This window comes from Sinohyriopsis cumingii, chromosome 18 (genome assembly GCF_028554795.1).
Source record: "Sinohyriopsis cumingii isolate HCF-2022 chromosome 18, ASM2855479v2, whole genome shotgun sequence".
NCBI lineage: Eukaryota > Metazoa > Mollusca > Bivalvia > Unionida > Unionidae > Sinohyriopsis > Sinohyriopsis cumingii.
Window position 1 is genome coordinate 65,069,158 of NC_142978.1, and position 21,779 is coordinate 65,090,936.

The 21,779-nt window shown below is 34.0% G+C and overlaps 1 protein-coding gene across 1 annotated transcript in view; it reads left to right on the plus strand.

The window, feature by feature from the left end:
- LOC149776811 (sialin-like) overlaps positions 1-21,779 on the plus strand; it is a 48,393-nt gene that overhangs the window by 15,880 nt on the left and 10,734 nt on the right. Inside the window, exons 4-8 of the mRNA XM_089941516.1 lie at positions 1,186-1,419; positions 2,607-2,694; positions 4,168-4,263; positions 17,997-18,067; positions 18,465-18,614. Of these exons, the coding sequence (XP_089797642.1) occupies positions 1,186-1,419; positions 2,607-2,694; positions 4,168-4,263; positions 17,997-18,067; positions 18,465-18,614 (639 nt within the window). The remainder of the gene's footprint in view (positions 1-1,185; positions 1,420-2,606; positions 2,695-4,167; positions 4,264-17,996; positions 18,068-18,464; positions 18,615-21,779) is intronic.

Here is a 21,779-nt window from a genome sequence, read left to right on the forward strand (position 1 = left end):
TTGAATACCTTCCTTTGGCACTTTTTAAGTAGTAAACAAGACGTCTACTAAAATTTGAGCTCAAGGGGTTAATGTAATGTTCTATCGTGAATTATTGTTTTCAAGAACAATTTATTTCTTATTAGTCTTTGGGAATCTATGATTTTGTGTTCGCAATTGTATTTAGATATAATTTGAAAGGAATTATTTATTCAAACTATTCATTGGAATTGCAAGGTGCTAAAAGACATGTGTGTTTGTGTGTGTGTGTGTGTGCGTGCGGGTGTGTGTGACTTGGATGTTTAACGTAGATTTAACAACTTTTCAGTCATATAGCTGCGATTTCTGCAGTGTGACAGTTTATAGTGACGTCTAGCACTGGGGCATCATACCGCGGACATGTATCGTTATGTCCCACCCAGTCACATTATCCTGACAACAAGTTTACCAGTCTTAGCACTAACTTATGAATGCTGAGCGTCAGGCGAGACAGCGTCTAATACCATTTTTTTAAGTCTTTGGTATAACTCGGCCGGGGTTCTAACCCGCGACCTCCTGCATTCGTGCCGGACGCTCCAACAAATAGACCACCGGAGCGGTAATACATTTTTGACTAAAATGCTATTTTGGAATTCTTGAGAACTCATTAACAGACATTCTGAAATGTATCATTGTGGTACATCAAAACATTTAAGACTGTTAGAATTCAATAGGAACATCTTATACTTGAGGTATTTAATTTAAAATGCTGAAAGAGTCACTTACATTTTCAATTTTTAACTTAGTGTAATAAAGCATTTGTTGATTTTACTAAACCTACTGGTTTCGATTATTTCTGTTACATAGTTTAAGATCTAGAGTTGTCACAGTTGCAGAACAGTTTAATACAGATAACCACCCTTTACACGTAATTATTTACCGGTAAAGATTTCGAAAGCATATTGGAACAAATCGTATAAATTCTCGATGTGAATTACATTGTCATTTCCAGTAAACTTGACATGTAGCGAACAATTATATTTATACACTAGTGTGTATGCGTGTCGTCTTCTTCCAGTAGTTTAAATTCATAATCCACAGAGGAAGGCGAACTCGTCGAGACTTACAGAATCTGAGAATAAATTTATTATTTTAAGCTTAATAGATAAATATGCATCATTAAAGAAGATAGTTTCATTAAAATTAATATTCTCATTTTATTTTCAGGGGGCCGAATTTGAATGGGAGAAAACCGTTCAGAGTGGTCTACTTTCCTGCTACTTCTATGGCTACACTGTTGCATTGTTTATTGGAGGTTGCTTAGCTAATAGATTTGGCGGGAAAACGATCGCATTTTTTGCCATTTGTGTTTCCTCTCTAAGCATTGTTCTAGTACCACTGTGTGCTAGAACTAACGTGTACATCGTGTATGTTCTTAGGGTGATCACAGGCCTTGCTGGGGTAAGTGTGTCGTTCCTAATAAAATGTGCTACTTATTTCATAATGAAATATTCAAATATATATGTGGGATTATAATTATATTGCCACTGTGGGTATATCACCTTTGGAATTTATTTCATATTTCCATTTACGAAGTGTATTTGTCCTTATGCATGTTACTGATCTGGGTATATCCATAATTAGGTATTTTCAGTTATTCTTCTTCTTCTTCTCTCTTGCTCTGTCTCTCTCACACGCACAGATGATTTTGTATTATGCCGCCTGTTGGAGCGTCCAGTCGTATTTCGTTTATTATTCCATCACATCAATGTTTATTGTATCAATCCGCGCAAAAAAATCTCCTCATTTTTATTTGAAAACACGCATTAAGTTGACAAAATATACAATTTGAAGCATTATACCTTAAATCTAAATTCGTAAAAGTCGCCGTCGTAAAATTATTATAAATTTCAGAATTATTTTTATCAGTGTAGTAATGAAGCCGTTAATCGCGTTTACACAGAATGAGAAAACAAATACATGCAATTGGATGTTTTTGGATGTAAAGGTATAATAAAGAAATTTACGTTTTTGAGTAGATATAAGGAAATGTGTCAGTCGCGAAGTGAAAACATTTTATATTGTCAGTCGTAGCCGTGCCTCTCGACAATGCAGTGTTTCCTCTTCTCTCGTACAATATTGACTAATATCTACAAACAAACAAACAAACAAACAAATGGATATCATAGCTACTGAAGTGATAGGCATTGTTTATTTTATTTTAGCTACTTTTGACTGTCATAGAAACAAGTTATTGAAAATTGTTCTATTCTGAGCATTGCCTTATTATTCAATTTGTATTTAGGTCAGCTGTAAGCGTAATATGGAGATTTGTGTCCATCACTTTTGTATTTTATCGCATTTCCACAGCAATTAGATATTGGTCTAATTCGTATTCCTTCTGATATTAGTATAATGTTGTAGAAAGTCGTGTGAAAACAAAATGCCGTCTCTATACAGTACTTTTGGAATAAAACATTTTATATGATACAAAACCGAGATTTTATCTAAGAAAATGAGATCATCACCTGAGAACTTTATTACAATATAAAAAAATAAATGTAGCACAACATGTGTATATATAGTTGTTTATTATTTAAATGAGAAGTGTATTTTATTATCTAAAGACCACTAAATTGTATTTACAGGGAACGTTCATATCTTCTGCTTATTCACTGATCAGCGTTTGGGCACCATTACAAGAGAGAAGCAGACTTACTGCCGTTGCAACGTTAGGTAAGTCGTTTGTATATAAATGTTACATTAAAGATGGAAATTCACAAATTTACCCCTTGCATTATTTTGTCAGTTGTGAAGGCGTCAATATTTTGGCAAAACGTTTGTGCTAAAGTTCAATTATTGACTTTGTGATAAGGATCTATATTGTACGCATGCGTACTGGATGTGATTTGAGATTTTCACCCCTCATATACTGTTTTAAATTTAGACTTTCTTCAGTCCATTTTGATATTATTCCGAATAGTTTATATGTGGGTACAATAGTCTTATGTCGTACATTTATATACCTCTAAAATCGTCAGTCGTTGTAATGGCAATACGCTGCATCGAATAAATGACTTACTCAATCCCAGCTTGATAACTTCTCTTATTTGCGAACTTAAAAACGTCAAAAAGCAGAACCCGAGCTCAGCAACTTCAAGAGGCCAAGACGCGAATGAACTCAGTTGCTTCAACAATCCAGAATTCGAAAGAAATCAATCATTTCAACAACCTAGAAATCGAATAAACTCATCAACTTAAACAAGCTATAACTCTAACTCAACCAAAACAAGCCAGAAGTCGAACTCAGCAACTTCACTAAGCAGGAATTCGCAAAACAACATATGTATCCGCATTTCTGCTCGCTTTCCATGTTGTTTTTACCCTGTACTTCATACTATTACCCAAAGGTAAGGCTACAACATTTACCAAACTTTACAAATATGTTCACTATGCAATAACCGAAACAATGCTGTTTGATGGAACCGATTTGAAACTTAACCTTTCCTCCCATCTCCATATTACGCGTACAACTGACAGCTATTTATATATCTGTCATTGAACTATCTGTATAACGCTGAAGATAGCATCCGTTCCGATTTTCACGCAGATTTAATTAACAATGAAAGAATATTAGGACATTTCGACTGTATTACATTTTCCTTCTGTAGACAGTCTTCTGGCATAAATTACTGTGCAAATGTACCAAAAGAATAGATCCATAAACATTTAAAGAGATGACCGATATATTATTATATTTTCAACCGTTCGCAAAGATTGAATAAATGGAAAAGGATATATAGTTTGCGACTTTTCACATACAACATTTTTATAACAAATATACATTCAATGATCAAGTGGCCTCTGCAGTGTTTAGCGTTAATTATAGCGTCATATTGGATTATGTTTGTCTTGTTAAAATACCTTTGAAAGATAATGTAAACAAAAGCAATAATTACCTATTACTATATAGTAACGACCATTATGACATCAGCTGTATCTTCAGATCATTCTGACGTCATTTTTATATCCAACACGTTATTACGTGACATTCTTGATGACGAATTCACTGTCTTAAAAGGATATAAACAATCCACAGGTTTTGCTGTTTTATTTCCAGAATGGTATTTGGAACACTAACCAGACTAAATAGTCGGGACAGTCGGAAAAAGTGAATAACGAGTTATTCTTATCATCGTATTTTAATAGGGTCCACGGTTGGGATAATGGCAAAACTGAGTTCGTCCGGTCTCCTGTGCGCATATGGCTTTGACAATGGATGGGGGTCCATATTCTATATTCACGGTAACAAATACTTGACTTAAACGCGTTTATATGTTACAAGAACAGCTTTAAGTACACCCGTTCCTGTAATATGTAAATACTGGGACTATAAATTTATTAGTGTTATATGTGTATTGCATTATATATTAAGGACTGTTGAATATCATCCAGGAGACTGTTACTATCAATAGAGAACTTTGAGATGGGGGCTTGACTCCCGTTTAGTGATTACGTGTAGTGAATGAACAAATGAAGGAAAATCTGTTTTATACAAACGATTCTTTTCTTCTATTACATAAAATTGCAAACAAATCTAGATAAATGTAATGGTGTAATCAGTTGAAAAGAAATGCTAGTTTTAGTATGACAAGTGATAGATGAATCTATCCGGTTTCCTATTTTTGGGGGCATAATAGAGCCACCTATGAGTTAAAAGTGCCGTTGAAGCCAACAAAAAACAACTACTTTGCAAAGTTGTCATCCCCTTATTATTCTCCAGACTAAATTAACATTGAGTAATAGTTCTTGTATATATTACAAGTAGACTTTGCAGTTTCATTCCAATAAATACTGAATAATTTCACCCTCTCAAAGCCTTTGGATTTTCTGAGTGTTCGATATGACGTGCCAGTCTATTTATTCTGAAAAGAATGTAGTTTCAAAATGTTCGCAGAAGTCATTAAGTCTCATTCATTGCAGTAAAACGTAAATGATTTACATCGTGCTCCAGGTCATATGAGTTACTTAATTCTCTGTCTCTGTCTCTGTGTATATATATATATATATATATATATATATATATATATATATATATATATATATATATATATATATATATATATATATATGGATGTGTGTGCGTGTCTTTTGGTATACTTGCGAGGACCTGATTTGGGATGCACACCAACATATCGAGGACGTGACTACATTGTGAGGACTTACACACCAGTCCCTGAACTGATTTTGCGTAAAATGGTAGAGAATGATCATAAGAGGTGAACTACATGTTATTTTGAAAGTCCACACAAAGTCAGTAATGTCTGTCAGGCAGTTACACTCCGTGTGTATATTTCACGCAATTTGCAGGCTTCCTCTGATGGTAGATTGGAGTGCTAACACTAAGCCAATCAGAAGGCGTGCGCCCTCTGATCGTTGGTCATCCAGTCAGAACATCGCTTCTGTGCATTGTCACTGTAAATTTCGTATACCGATAAATACGGCTTATAAAATAATTGCTAGTATTATTAGTGATCTTTACAAAGAAATAATTTTGTAAATGGTATACTGGTGTTGCCAGCAGCAACTGAGAAATGTTAAGCCCGGTGCGGCTGGTATAGGGCGGTAATTGTGGCGCGTGATTTGGTATATGCATGGATTTTACAGCTTCGAGACGTAATGCACCTAACTCTCGGAAGATGTCAAGACGTACTGGATCAAACCGATAAGAAGCAAATAGATTGCTTATAAAATTGTTTATTATATTTGTCCACAAGAGCTGTTCGTTCTTTCATTAGTTATCATGTAACAACGTGATTATTACCCGTTCCACCAGTAATGCACAAGGCCTCATGCTGCTTATATTTAACTATGAGTCATACACATAAGATACAAAAATATTATGACTGACAGTGAAAATGTAAGCAACGATACGAGCCCCTGTGCGAAGGTCTCGATTATTATTACTCCATGTCAAAACAGTTCCCACTGATGTTATAAAAGTTGGTAAACGAAGAAGCGTTTCTCTCTCTCTCTCTCTCTCTCCCTCTCTCCATTTCCTTTTCAAACTTGATTGCTGAGACAGAAGCAGAGCAAAACGAACTATATTGTACAAGAAGAATATTGTAATTTTTCTTGCTTTTTTTATTCCAAACTAGACCGAAAAAGAAAAAGAAAATTTAAAAAATGTCAGATAGGCAAGGAAAGGAAAATGAAATACCCCTGTGTCAGTACCTGATACCCTTGAAAAGTAAATGGTTGGTCCTTTCAAACTAGTACAGTTCTCACTCTTGATGAAACAATATTTCCCACAACAGAACATAAGGCTCTGTACATGACAGACTCGTTGATAAATAAACCTGGTTACTATAGTCTGAATCCTGACTTAGTATCTCACAAGCAGGAGTATTCCTAAATCACGTTCTAATGAACTAGTCAGCTACTAGTAAGACCTAGTGATGCTCAGGGCTATGCCGGTTGAGGATCCTTACATCATCGCTGCTACGGTAGCCGGAGTGGTCTGAGTATTAAGGGACGAAAACATACACTGACACTCTTTTATTTTTTTCTGCCCTTTACATTATTACTCTTCTGATTGTCCTATCAATTCCGTCTTTACTTTATCTTTGTCCACACACCACACGCTGCTTAAAAGTCAAGTATGACTGTGTTTTCATATATATATATATATATATATATATATATATATATATATATATATATATATATATATATATATATCCCCGTTTGTTTGTATCCCGCCAACTATTTCAATTGCAAATCTTTAATGTAATATAAAGTGCACAGAACTTAGACATTTAATTCATTGAATTTCTAACCTGACTATGACCCGACTATACACATGTGTTCGGTGATATTTGACCATAAATATAGAGTTCCCTCATACAAATCTTGGTGACGTCATCCATAAATATATGGCTCCCGAGTTAATATTTGTTGAATTTCGCACCTTAACACAAGTTTACTACTCTTCGTGCCGCCGTTGTAATATATGCTCCAGTAGAAAACAGTATTTTAAAGTAACAACAGTAGTACATAAAAAAACTCTTTAACATTCCTAAAGGTTTTCTAATATTTATTATAATTTTGATTAGGGAGAGATTTTGTCTTGAAAGCAAAAATAATAAAATTTGGGGAAAATCATGAGATATTATAATACAATTGCTTACTTGTTAGTAAAAAAAAACAGCCAATCAGATTTAGCTTGTGACCCGTTTTTAAAATAATTAATGGGCAGTGTGCATATGCATCCATCATAACTCATTCCTCGAGAAGTACTTATAGGTTACTGCATTTGTATGGGAAAATATGAACGAGTTTTGGGATGGACTACTGCACGAACTTGTGACTGCAGTATATCCTTCCGACAAAACGAGTTCATATTTTCCCATACAAATGCAGTATCCTTTTTATTATAAACTCATTTGTTTAATTGTACCTAAGGTTTAATTATATAAACAAAATACACTACAAGGAACAACGTAAATGAATGAATACCTTATTCCAAACTAAATACACAAGCGCAGATTTGTCATTACACAATGACATCGTTATTAATGCGCACATAACTCAGCCCAGATAAATCTGAACTTAGTCGCGCGCTCGACATAACTTTCGAAAGAAAATGGCGTTTCTAGTTAAAATTGAAATTTGCAGACATATTGTGAATGAATGCGCATTGCAACAACTGTTCCATTTGATCTGGAATGAATATATTTTTGTATTTTGTTTCGATTCGACGAAAGTTTGTGATTTCGGACTGGATTCATCTGTGCAAATTATACATGAAATACATCGGATTGAAGTGTCGCGGGAGAAGCGTGTTTACGTCTGCAAATGTATTTCTGTTTCTGTCATTGAATGTTTGAAATCATAATGTGGGAAAATATGAAGTCTTTCAATTGCAATCATCAAAAAGACGCTATGGAATTTAATGTTTATTTCATTTTGAGTGCAGTAAGGAGGATGCAATTGCATTTATCATCGAAATTACAGCACAATTTCGAAATGTGTAATCCAGATTGAAAACCGATGACTTGGCTCATGTAATTCGGATTTGCAGAATTAAGAAAATACATTTTGAGGAAATTCAGGATGTAAAACTGTAAGTATATTATTTTTTGCCTTTCTTATCACCAGCTAAAGAAGACAGTATATGCCTTGTCACTTGTATGTTATTTGTAAGGACATTATCTTCCGTCTTTTATATAATGTAGCTAGCCTAAATCCGTAACATTGTATCAACGTTAAATGTGCCAAAACAGTTTTTTTTTGCAGTCCACGAAACATGTTTTAGTTCATTCAGAAACAAATTTAAACAACCACAACGTAAAGAGCCTCTTACGGGAGTGTACATGTGTACAAATCAAAAGTGCTGGCGTCTGCGTCATTGTTTGTTTACAATAGAATGTAGTTTCTTTATGCACGTGAATGCTATATGTGTATTATCGCGCGCGTTCAGTATCGGGGTTTACTGAACGATTCTGACAATGTAAATGGTGAAAAAATTGAGCATATAATAAAGATAATTATAGACAAAATACAAAGTTACAGAAGAAGATTTTTATTTCAATTTATTATCATTCTTACCATTTTCATGATTATCATCAAAGGAAATAAATTAAATAGGTCAGATTAAGTTAAATATCAAGATGTTGTTAAAGGATTATTGGAAATTGACTTCTAAATTAAAATTGCTTTCATCATCAGATTTAAGAACTTAAGGTATTATGAATAAAATCCCTAATATTCCTAGAATTACAGACATAAGTCCTAATAATTTAAAGGCCTGAATAAATTAAATCCAAAACTGAGTTTGTTGCTGTGTCTGTAGCAACTTGTATAGAGTGTTCAAGTTCCAACAGTTTTGGTGAATCACAGTAGTATAATTCCAGATTTGAATTCACTATGTATTCCAGTGACTGTCTCTATGCAAGAATTTTGTCAGAGCACGTTTGTATTTCCAGAGAAAAAAAATCACTTGAATTCAATAATTTGAAGAAAAAGATTCCAACCCGAAATAAAATACTTAACACAACTTATAATTCACCTTGAAAGCGCTAGATCTTAAAGCACGACTGAAAAATCCTCTCACTTACAAGATTACACAGTACTTTACATGACATCAGGTCACTATTAGCATTTTCTAAAACAAAACCTAATACCTAATTGACAAAAACCTTCTAGAATAATCCTGATGGTTACAAAATAAAAATGTTAGTTATTATTAGAAAGCAGAACCTGGACTACGTGAATTACACAAAGGGAATTCAGAAACCTATACCCAGACCCAAACAAACATATTTACTTCTGTTAATAATGATCCTGATATTAAGCCTATACACAAAGATACTATTTTAGCTATGTATTATTTGTTTACAAAATAAAATTAAAAATGTCAGAAGATAAACTCGATTTTGGACAAGGTCAATGTAATGTTACATTACAGTTGCATGTAATGAAATACAAAATTAAAAAACAATGAAAAACAGTCCAAATTAAATTTACTTAACAGCAGAATTTTGTGAACATAATATATTAAACGTCTTGCCACTAGTGTTTAGCACTTGAAATAAATTGATGTGCAATGCTTTAAAAATAACCCAGATCTGATCAGAAAAACCATTAAGGCTGTGAAATCCTTTCGTGATGGTTACCACAAACAACTAATTGCTAGAACCAGTGATAATCTGTATTGGAAGACGAGGTCATGTATTAAGGATATCCACTTAGTAATATCTATAAGTTAAAATTACATGATTATAACATGTTATATAAATGTATCATACTAGATTGATTGGTCCTTTTGTTGTATCAAAATAATTATATTTCAGAACATTATAGCACCATCAAAAATGTATTTAATACAAACTACAAGCTTTTCACATGAAAATAAAGAAATCACTGTTAATGCGCTAACATCTGTACTTTCAAGATTGTTTTACAAAAAATGGTAATATCTATATGCCACAATATTAAAGCTCATCTTATGTAAAAGCTAATTGTTCCTCTATATCTAAATCATATTTAGTTAATGGCGCATTATTCCATTTTTGATTTGATGTGTTGCTAGAGATGCATGTAATTCTGAGGTTAAAACGTTTACATTTACTTTTGCTTTTAGATGATATTCACTGGTAGCTGTTAAAGCACATTAATAGTATGTTACAATAATATATTTGTCATTGTGAACAAAAGACCCTAATGTTAATGGTTCCTATTGTCAGTATTTGTTTCTTTACATTGCTTAGAGTTGTTCCATTTAAACATGCATGGTACCCAGGGAAGGCAGTGCTATAAAACTATATCCCACGGTACTTTGATTTCACAGAGTTCATAATAAAATGATCAGGAAATTCTAAATTGTATCTTTGGATGAGTAACCAGTTTAAAGGTGCCCTACCTGGGTTCCACGTATCTTTTAATGGAACAGCCCTTACATGGAAAACAGTTGAACTATTCCTATTTCGTATGGTATCAATGTTTGGGGAATGTAAGATCTAAGAGTAAAAGGGAATATTTTGTTTTAGGTAACAACTGCAAGTCAAGTGTGAAAGCAAAAAGGAAGAAAATAACTAGAATACAATGGTCTAAGGAGGAGAAGGCAGTTGCAGAAAGACAACTGGGACAATTTATAAGAACTGCCTTACTACAAGGTGTCCATGGAGCCAGATTAAAGTCTATTAAAAATTCAAAATCTAATGCTATATTAATGATAAAAAACATGAATCCTTGCATGCACAATTCAAACAGATGATAAACAATTGCTGGCGTATAAGTTAATACTTTTGGAATAGAAAGTTTCAGCTTTGTCTTATACTCCAAATCGACATGTATATGGATTATGTAATTTAAATCGTGTTATCGTTCATCGTGTATTTTTTGTTACGTAAAATATATATATATTTCACCAAAATAATAAAAAATAATGTGTCAAATAATTATCATTTGAAAAGAGATCGCGGACTAAAAATAGCCTCGACATTGAGAAGGATTTTATCTACATTTGTTTCTATATTAAATTCATGTGCATCAGATGTAATTGCGATAAAACAGTACGTACTAGTATTATATATTGTTTTAATTTGATTGCATATATGTGCATTAGAAAATGACTAACCATGACATAGACACGTATTCCATCTCATTTTTCTTCTTGCACCTCATGATCAAATAAAATATGCCCTGATATGATAGAGAGGTTTGTTGACAATTGAAATTTGTATTGTTGAGTTTGTTGCCAATAGTTATCATACTCCTGTACAAAGGCAATTATATATTCTATTATCAATTGATATCATTGTGTCAATGATTCTTTCTAGTTTTAATTATGATATCCATTGTCTCAAGAAGAAAACAGCTTTGCAGTATTATTTACATACTAATTAAATACACTAACGCTTCAGCCTAATCATTCCAGTTGAAACCTATTTACGATTAACGTTCTGCAGACCAGGTCAAATCGGGAAATGAGACTACCCGTAGGGCATCATGAATACAGTACCACGGAATGCCAGGTGCTTACTTGTGCACATTTCTGAACCAGCAACACATTTTGTACTAGCTGACAGAAATGCCATTCCGACTAAAACCTAGCCTGAACAAAGTTGAAAACCACATGCCACCTAATTACGGGAAGTGTACATGAACATATTCTTTTTTGTTGAGAAAGGAGAGGTCATTGTGCATACAAAGAAAATTACACAATATGATTCAACTGTCATTTTCAGGATTTGACATATATGACCTAAATAAATTATAATGTAATTTAACCTTTAGATGTTTTTCTTTTTCTTCTCAACTTCCTACTGTTATTTATTTTTAAATGTTATTTATGTTATTTATTTTTAAATCTTTGGTTTTAAACAGTATTGGGTAGGTGGCCATAGCAGCTCAGTTGGTGGATCACTGCATTTTGTGATCCAAAAGCCGCGATTTCGCTACACTGGAGAGGAAAAACAAAGCCGTACTTTACATCCTGAATAAGAACACTCTGACCAGATTTTTTTCTCAGATACGGGCAATGTACGTGATAATAAAAGACTCTGAGAATGTCCTGTGTCCCTTAATATTTTAGTTGGGATAGGTTTGGTAGAATTGCCCACAGATGATATATAACCTTTCAAATTGCGTATAATTCTTAATAATACAATCAGACTGATTTGTTTGATCCAATAAATGTATTGCTTTCACTACAGGACTGTGACCTTGGCCGCTTAAAATAGGAGCTTTTGGAACGTCTGTCTTTATTATGCTGCTTATTTTATCAATCTTTGGCAATCTCAAATAGCATGCACCTTCTTGTTGTAATATTGGTATATCCAGTTTCCATTTTGAAATTCATAACCATATGTTGATATACGTCTTGTACCAACTCATCACCCCTCAATATACTTTCCTTAACCACATCATAATAAACACTTTGTTGCAATGACAATTAAGTGTAGATTTTATTAGCTTTGCAAATACGTACACTTTGTACAAATTTATTTCAGTGCTCTCTTGGCCATATTGATATGCTTCCTCTTCTTTAACAATTGATACTAACCTATTATTTATGATAGCATGAAAAGACAAGCGTGCATGTAAAGGGAGGGGTCGCTTTTCACTTTTTAGTTCTATTTTTGTAAATCTAAATTTCATTTCCTCTCTGTATTTTCATCTCTTCTTGTTTATTTCAATTTATCTCAAGACAACTCCGGTGGCCTAGTGGTTAGAGCGTCAGTCATGGATGGGAGAATTGCCGATTCGAACCCTGGCCGAGTCATACCAAAGACATAAAAATGGTACAGCTTCCGCGCTAGGTGCTCAGGATTAAGAGCTTAATGCTGGCACTTGTTATCCTGGTGTTAGGATAATGTGTCTTAGTAGGACAGCAGCACCCCAGTGCTAGACATCACTATATAATGTCACGATGCAGACATTGTAGCGATTTGACTGATATTTTGTTTTAAACTATAATAAATATCCAAATCGCACACGCACACACACACAGAGTATCGGCTACTTCCCACATTTATTATAAGATAAAAAGTCCTTGCATTTATGTTGTTGTTGTAGGGTTTAAATCCATTTGCCAGTATAAGATAGGCTATACATGGGGGTCAGTATTAATGGTGAAGTAAGAACCCGGGAAAGCCCCGGAAAGAACCACCGACCCACTGGCAAGCTTTCTCAGATACCCACATTGGCCGAACCCGAGATTCGAGCTCAATCCCTGTGATGTACCACCTGTATAATATGTATAAGGACAAATCACCACCAGTTTTGCTTTTATTGCAAATTACCGGTGTAACAATGTTTCTTTTGAGAACAGTGAAATGGAACCTGAAGTTTACAGCATTATGGGGTTCCCCTGCTACCATTGGTCTAGAAATGTATTTCAAATTGAAATAGAGTATGTATTTAATCAAGGAGAGCTGAGAAAGTAAAGGACATTTTTACAACTGTACAGGGCTCCGCTCCCATCCTTAGTCCAAAAATGATTGATGGATAATTTAGAGCAACGAAGAAGGGAATCCCTAGCACTTGTCACATTCTTCTCAGCTAATGCCTTGTTTCAGCGGTGGTATTTTACAATACAGTTCTATGGAATTGCTCACATGTGCACATGCACGATCACTTTAAGTGAACTATGCTCATTGGATTTATCAATCAAACATGTGAAGATAACCCATTGTAAAGAAGCCGTGTCTGCTGATACGATTCGACCTTGAGGATTGCCACGAAAGTTTACTACACGTAGTCTGATTGGTTCTAAATGAAAATCATGCCACTCAAACATTCATCATGGCCAACACAGCATCCATCTTGACAATATTGTTCTCGCTACTTCTGCGTGGATAGTCGCACCACTATGAGGTTCTCACCAACAGACTTCTTGCAATATCTTGGTCCTAAATTAAAATGGTACCGATCTGATGTTAAGTATGGCCACCATGGTAGGCATCTTGATAATTGTTTTGCTATCCCAATATAGAAAGTTATATAGCCATCGGGTCTTCACAGAAAGGCGTATGATTTCTAGTATGTTTTAAGCAAAATGGTGCTGATCTGATGTCTAATAGGGACACAACAGTTTTGCTTTGGTCCTATTAGTTTGATCTTCTTGGAGAAGAGATCATGAACTTGTTACGATAAGTAATCTGAAACTGTTTCAATGCAATATATTACATGTAAATAATTGAATATTGATGATGTCAGATGTTCAAACAGTAGGAATAAATAAATAACTGAATCTGATTTTATGCTCTTCCCCTGACCTATCTCGTACAATAGTTATAGCTGTAAACCTCGTCATCAGTTACTAGCACAAGCCATCAATTTCATGCAAAATATAATAAACACTCGTATTATTGTTATTAGGACTTTCATGACCTACTTGCCTGATGCCAGGAATAATTTTATAATAGTCTCGGGCATTATCCTTTGGGCAAGGCGAAACAATTACGAGAGGTCGTGTACAGTTAGTAATTCTGTATGGTTTGCAATGTTCATACTTTGCGATCTCCACAAAGTACATATATCATCACCTTTGTCTATGATTACATATATCTCAATATTCTTTCACCTAATGGTCCACAATGTCTATAATCAGACTATCGCTGCTAAAGTGTATAATTTCCATTTTGTAATCAGTGACATAACATGAATATCTGAAGCAAGTTTTGACAACAAGTATTATATATTTATATTTATCATGTCAGTTACACACACACACACACACACACACACACATATATATATATATATATATATATATATATATATATATATATATATATATATATATATATATATATATATATATCTATATATATATATATATATATATATATTAAAAATTAACCTGGTTGTTATGGTGTTGGTATAAAGCAAATTGATATACCAATAATGTTGGTATATCAATTTGTGATCCGCTCATGAAGCAATAATATGCATATATAAATATTCTTCCAACGGTGCCATTGCTACTGTATTCTGTCCACTTATTAATCACTAGTGACGTAAGAAAATAACGATACATATATTAATAATCCCCGTTTTCTAAATGGAGACACAATTTCATTGCAATCCTTTCTGCTTTCCGTACTCAGAAACCTGGCGTGGGGGAGATAAAGAATTTGGGCTGAAAATCTTGAAAGCCTTGAAATTGAACTTAAACCATGTAACACATAAGAATATGATTCATTGTAACGGTATGTGTGTCTTTGCCTTGGAATTTATATAATCAAAGATAGAAAGTGATATAAATAAATTATATGTACACTATGTACGCTGTATCAATAATAAAGCATTCGTATAAATTTTTCATTAAAAGTATATTCGACAGGCCTCTTTTTCTTTTATTGAAAAATGTATACATCTCGGGGTATGCGGACTTCAAGCCCTAACACAACCATGGAAAGATTGCGGACTGTATTATATGCCGAGATTCCAGACCCTAAACAATGGCTTTTCAAAGATTATTTTGATGCATGTCGCCTATTTTAAAATAATTAGGTAATACTTGTACATGCTAATATTGCAACTTGTGTGAGATTTATTTTACAGTATCCATAATTATTACAGCCATTTATATTTCTTTAAGTGCCTAATCAATCAACCTAAACACTAGCAACCAGTCGGTGTTTATCATCTACTGTATGATTATTTACATGAAAATTACATAAGGCTGATAACTCTTTATTGTTTGAAAAAGAAGTAAACGAATTAAAATAAGTGTACTTAACTCCTTCTCAAAAGTCAGGTGGTCGGAGAGAGTTTAGTTTAAATTCATGGTGACTAGATAATTATTTTTAGGCAAATGAATAAGTCAGTGTTCTCAAATCATTTAGTTTTAAGAAAAAAAAATAGTATTCCATGAAGTCTAGCTTTCATTACTGTACATGTTGATCTGGTAGCATATCTAGCCGTAGAAAAGTTAATTTAATAACGTTTCTAAAAGCAAATCAGATGAACCCATTAGAAGAGAAACTATTTAAATTTTAGTTCAATGTATTGTACCTACCCCCCCCCCCCCATCTATACACTCTCAATTCGAAATATTTCAAAACCATAATACATTTCTCTATGCATATACACATGCATATATATGCTTTCTAGCCCTTCCTTTCTTTCTTGCGAACATGTTAATCTTCATTTATTATTTACACACATCTTTTTGATAGCTTTTATTATGGGCATATGATTTTAAGACATAAAGAAAATACAAATTCACTGTAAAATGAATGGAACGCAATTTCCTGAACTTCCCGTTTTCTTCTGCCTAATGTTTAAACTGTAGTTGTGATATATTGTCATATAATGCGTCAAGCTCAGATTCCCCAAAGACAACTTCAGTTCCAGTCAATTTGCATTGGGCAAACTGAGTTATAACATTTGTGTTGCTTTGATGTCAACCTACATGTTTAGAAATATCAATTTTTAATTTAATATATGAATTGACAATTTAGAGGTGTTTGATATTCTTAAGTTTATATTTGCATTATCTAGACTTGATGCATATTTTCGCTATATTGCTATTTCACATTTCCCAACTGGATGTTAATTTTTGATTGTGTCACTAAAAGAGGTCACAAAGTTGCAAAACAGTGCCTGAGGTTTTGCTTTTGGCAAAATAAGTTAAACTTATATTTTAATGAGATCTGAACATTTAAGCTCATGTATCTGCCTGTAGTTTTAATTGCAGATAAATTAGTTACTAAGATTTTAAATAAATATCTTATCATACTTGTGCAGGACAGTTGCAATAAGAAAATACAATATTCAGGTTCTCAAGTTGATGGTAGTATTTGATTGTGGGTAATTAGTCCTCACAATGACGTCCTCACAATGATGTTAAAGTAAGAGTATTCCTCATAATGTTTAAAGACGTATACGGCAAAAATGAAGTGATAAAGATATTGCCTGGCTTACAGTTAAGCTTACTTTCAAATTTCTGACATATGCTTTCATTACTTCTTATGGTCCTCGAAATGAAGTCATATGTCAAGATCCTCGCGAGTATAAGAATATACGTGTGTGTGTGTGTGTGTGTGTGTGTGTGTGATTCAGTTACCTAATTAACCAGACATAGTTTATCTGTTTTATGGAACTGGCCAGAACAGAGATTCACTTAACAGCTGTGTCAGAGCAAATATTGTCTTGATACATTTGCACTGTTTTATTTCTTTTGTACGTTCGTTGACATGTTACACATGTGGCGTGTATTTAATGGGGAAGATTCCAGAATTATGGTTTGCTTAGTATGCAAAATACTTGGACAGAACATACTAACATTTAATTAAAGTTAAATGAATTCTCGTAACGCAAACTGGAAACATTGTTATCTCTCACTATACGTCTTCGTGCGAGAATTTCAAACAATGCACTTTTCATGTAGTTTTGCAGTCAATGTAAACTTTTTTAATATATCGTTTAGCAGATCAGTCATTGTTCAAAGTTTTAATATCACACACTGTGATGCGAGGGTAATTAGTGGGGAACGGAACGATGAAGGGGTAAATAGTTAGGGAAATGATTGCAATAACTCAGAAAATCACGTGGCATGCTAAATCGCTTCTTTGCCGCAAATATTTACTGGAAGGTATTACTGATTATAATTATTGTTATATACCTATGTGTAAAACATTCACATATAATGTTGTCGAATTAAACCACATTTGCTTAATTGACAAGACAAACTTCTTGGTGAGGTCGGTGTTTATAATGGATTTTAAAAGCAGGACATTAAAATAGTGCCTGTGAGATTGAATAACATTTACGTTTTCGAATTATAGCGTAGATAAATGTGATTTGCATTAAATACAGTGCCAACAGTGTTCAGTTCAACACGTTCTTTCTTTTTGGAGCTGAATGGTAATTGAACCTTGGTAGTATGTTCACAAACATGGGCGTACTTGAGTCCTATCTTTTTGTACCCGACAAAAGTAAACCGCTTTCCAATGTAGAAATGTTAATATATGCAAAGAAGAGAACTGCTGGTGGATTTCTAATATTGTTCTATCATTTTATAGGTTTGGGCCCACTTCCAGTCCTACTTCTCTGGCATCGATGTGTGTACAATGCTCCAGACAATCACCCTAGGGTAAGTCAAGAAGAGACGACGTATTTATTGCAGACCAGAAGAACTGCACCAAGGGTATAATTTTTCCATGTTATGTTTCATATGTGCTCTTAACATTATCAAGTACAACTGCAATACTACTACTATTAACAATAATAATAATAATAATAATAATAATAATAATAATAATTAAAAAAGAATGATTAAGGTGTCATAATTAGATTTTTTCACATATCCCTAATCAATGTAATGTTAAAGTAGCTTCTACGTTTTGAATTGCAATTTATGCAGGTGAGTTCTTTTTCGAGTGTATTATCAAATTGAATACAAGTACCAAATTGTTTACGTTTAAAAATTGAAGGAAGTTTTATTGTTGTTATAAACAAGTAATAGTCATCATAACTTAATTTAATTGCAGGTAGGTCAACCACCTTGGAAAGAAATCGTCACATCCAAGCCATTCCATGCTGTTCTGGTAACCCAGTTCTTATTTAACTGGACGTTTTTCTCGATTATCACTCTTATCCCAACCTATATGAAAGAGGTGCTTAAATTTGACGTGAAACAGGTGAATGTCATTCCTTTTTCTTACTGTAAACTTAGATAAAATATTTCACGAAGAAATCTACTCATCAAAACTCTTCTACTTTCTTATTGTTTCCATCACAGATCTGTTCGCAAGGATTTATATGTTTGTCAGAATATTATCTATTGGTTTCAAAACCAGTTCGTTGTGTAACTTTGCTTTTTACTAGTGCCTGGTAGCTATCATAAAAAACTCGGTTTCGTATGCTAATTATACAATGCCGTGCAGGTAATCTTCCTTGATGTGCCTGCCAGTACTCTATTGTTACGTTTAGGCCATCATGCACCCGGAACTAATATATAATGCCATCAATAGCGGCTGAAGAAACGATATACTACACTTCATATTAAAACGAACCTTAACTTTTGATATCATTACCCAGTCTTAGTCTATCGTTTAATTCTTGTTAGTGTGTCGTCATTGCCAGACACACAAGTTGCTTTTAAAGTCATAAACAAAGTAGAAGACACAAGAGTTCCATTTTACATCACTAACAAATGATTAAGATATGAACACATAGTTTCAACTCGCTATCTGGAGGTATTTTTATGTTTTAAAGTAAATCGGAATAAAACAATAATGTTGTGAAATCACGTTACATTTCACATTTCGTGATGAGTTAAACCTATTCATTAAAACTGATACGTAGAAAACATAATGGTTTGTTTGGTCAGCACCACTCGGCCAATGTGGGTATGTGAGAAAGTTTGTCAGTGGTTCTTTCCGGTGACTTTCTCTGGTTCTTCCTCCACCATTAATAGTGGGCGACATGTATAGCCTATAGTGTACTGAGAATGGCATTTAACCCCACAACAACACAACAACTTCTGCTCTGAAAAAAACTCCATGGGTGAGATGTTTTATCTGAATATAAACGTAATATAAAATACAACAATACATTGATAACAGTGATATATATATATATATATATATATATATATATATATATATATATATATATATATATATATATATATATATATATATATATATATATATCGTTTGCCACTTAGAAATAAACACAATGTAATAACATACGTAGCACGGTGGATAATTTTAAATAAAATAATATAAATAATCATGTAGTTTTCCAAATGTTTAAATCTCTCTCTGTCTGTCTGTCTGTCTATCTGTCTCTCTCTCTCTGATACATTTTGTTCATTGCATCTGCTTTTGTCTCGTACATATTTTAACTGAATCGTTATTTATGTTTCAGTATATATTTTTTAAAGTAAGATCAACAACAATACTACTACTACTACTACTACTACTGCTAATAAGAAACCTTAAATATATGCATATATATATATATATATATATATATATATATATATATATAATAATGATAATAATAATAATAATATTATTAATAATAATAATTATAATGATAATAATAATAATAAGTGTAGCCGTACCATCATGCTACCAACAGCTTCGTCGTTATAATCATGTTCATCATCACGCTCTTCATGGCACCAAGACACAACGAAAACATGAATGCCGACAAGCTGCGATGAACTACACTTAATCAAGCATGTTGCTGCCTTATATATATATGTAGCATCCAGTATGCCGGAAAAACTGAAAAAGTACACAAAAGGACCAAACTTCAAAGATCTGATTGGATGACAAAGAAGCTGTACAGATGCCCATTCTCAAAATAGTTCTCTTCCCATGGCCACACTATATATATACACACATATAACCAGAGGGGTCTTATTCAAACTGCTGCCGCTCATCAGAGTCGGTTATACCTTTCCAGTCAGAAGTGCTTATTGTTTACGTTGTTATTAGCAAGTGCTTTTTTCTGCAGCTGCTCAAGCAAGCCGAATGTTTTGCGCGGGTAACATTTAAAGTTTTAACTTGGACTTATTTGCTGTCACCTATAGGTCCATTAGTTTGTGCAATGAGTGCGGCCTCAGTCATCCTGTACGTTTTAACAATCGCTCCGTACGAATTTGGCATGATCCGTTCGCTTTGCCTGTACACAAGGAGCATTGGTTTGCCATCCAGTTCAAAGGTCCAAGGATTTTTAAAAGCCTGAAATTGCTGGGCTAATATTTGAAATGCCTCTCCTGAATCTGATGAAACTACCAGCACCCTTTTTAAATTGTTCGTTCGAAGTCTAAAATCATCCTCCGTCATAAATGGTGATTGGTTCCCAAGAAACATTGATTTCAAAATCCCCTCCGCCTTTCACCATTATGGTTGTCGCTACCGTGAAGTTGGTTTCACATGTGGATGACCCTGTGACATTCAGAGAGGTTTATTAATATTCTTCGTAATTTAAAATAATTCTATTATTGACATTTAACACGCGCGAAAATATGCTGCAGCTTCCCGCGCGTGCCAGACTGATTTGTCAAATTTTGCAAAAAATCTCGACTAGTACCGAGCGCACTGAAGCCTGCATTTAACGAATATAGCCGCGTATCCTAAATGTACCAACCAGACGGCAATCTATGTCTCCATCGTCGTCTCTTTTTGGGGGGTTCGACACTTGGAGTTGGCTAGGACGATTACAATGATGAAATGTTAAGAATATCAATATTCTGCAGGAAGGAGGTGTAGCGGCAAGAGCGACACTATGTTGGACATGAACACTATGGCAAAGAGCGTCAAGGTCATCTTACACTATAACTATACTATACGCACAACACAGATCTGCATTACAACCCATTAAACAACAATGTACTGGCAGCCAGATGTACGCTCATTCCCAGACCAGCAGTTGAAGAGGGTCATAAGGTTTGCCAGCGCCAGGAAATGAAACTGTTAGAGATTTCATGAACGAAAAGCACCACGTTCCACAGGAACAATTTGGTCTGTCCACGACCTGAATATGACGGAAGAGCACACCAAAAGGAAAAGGCCGAAAGATCGAAACTGCTATCGAGTAGATATATTTGAAAATCGAGAAAAGGATCAAAACCTGCTCACATTTGTTTATCTGCTAATGGATGGCCAGTTAAATACTTTTTATAATCAATTTAGTCTCTGCAGGCGATGTAGCAGAGATTTTCAGAAATTCTCCGCAACCCTGCGTCAACATCATTGGCCGGCGCAGCTTCAGCAAACGATTTTACGCAAGTGAGCTCATTGAAACGGAGTTCTGAGGTGCATTTGACTCCGTTGACTCCATTGTAA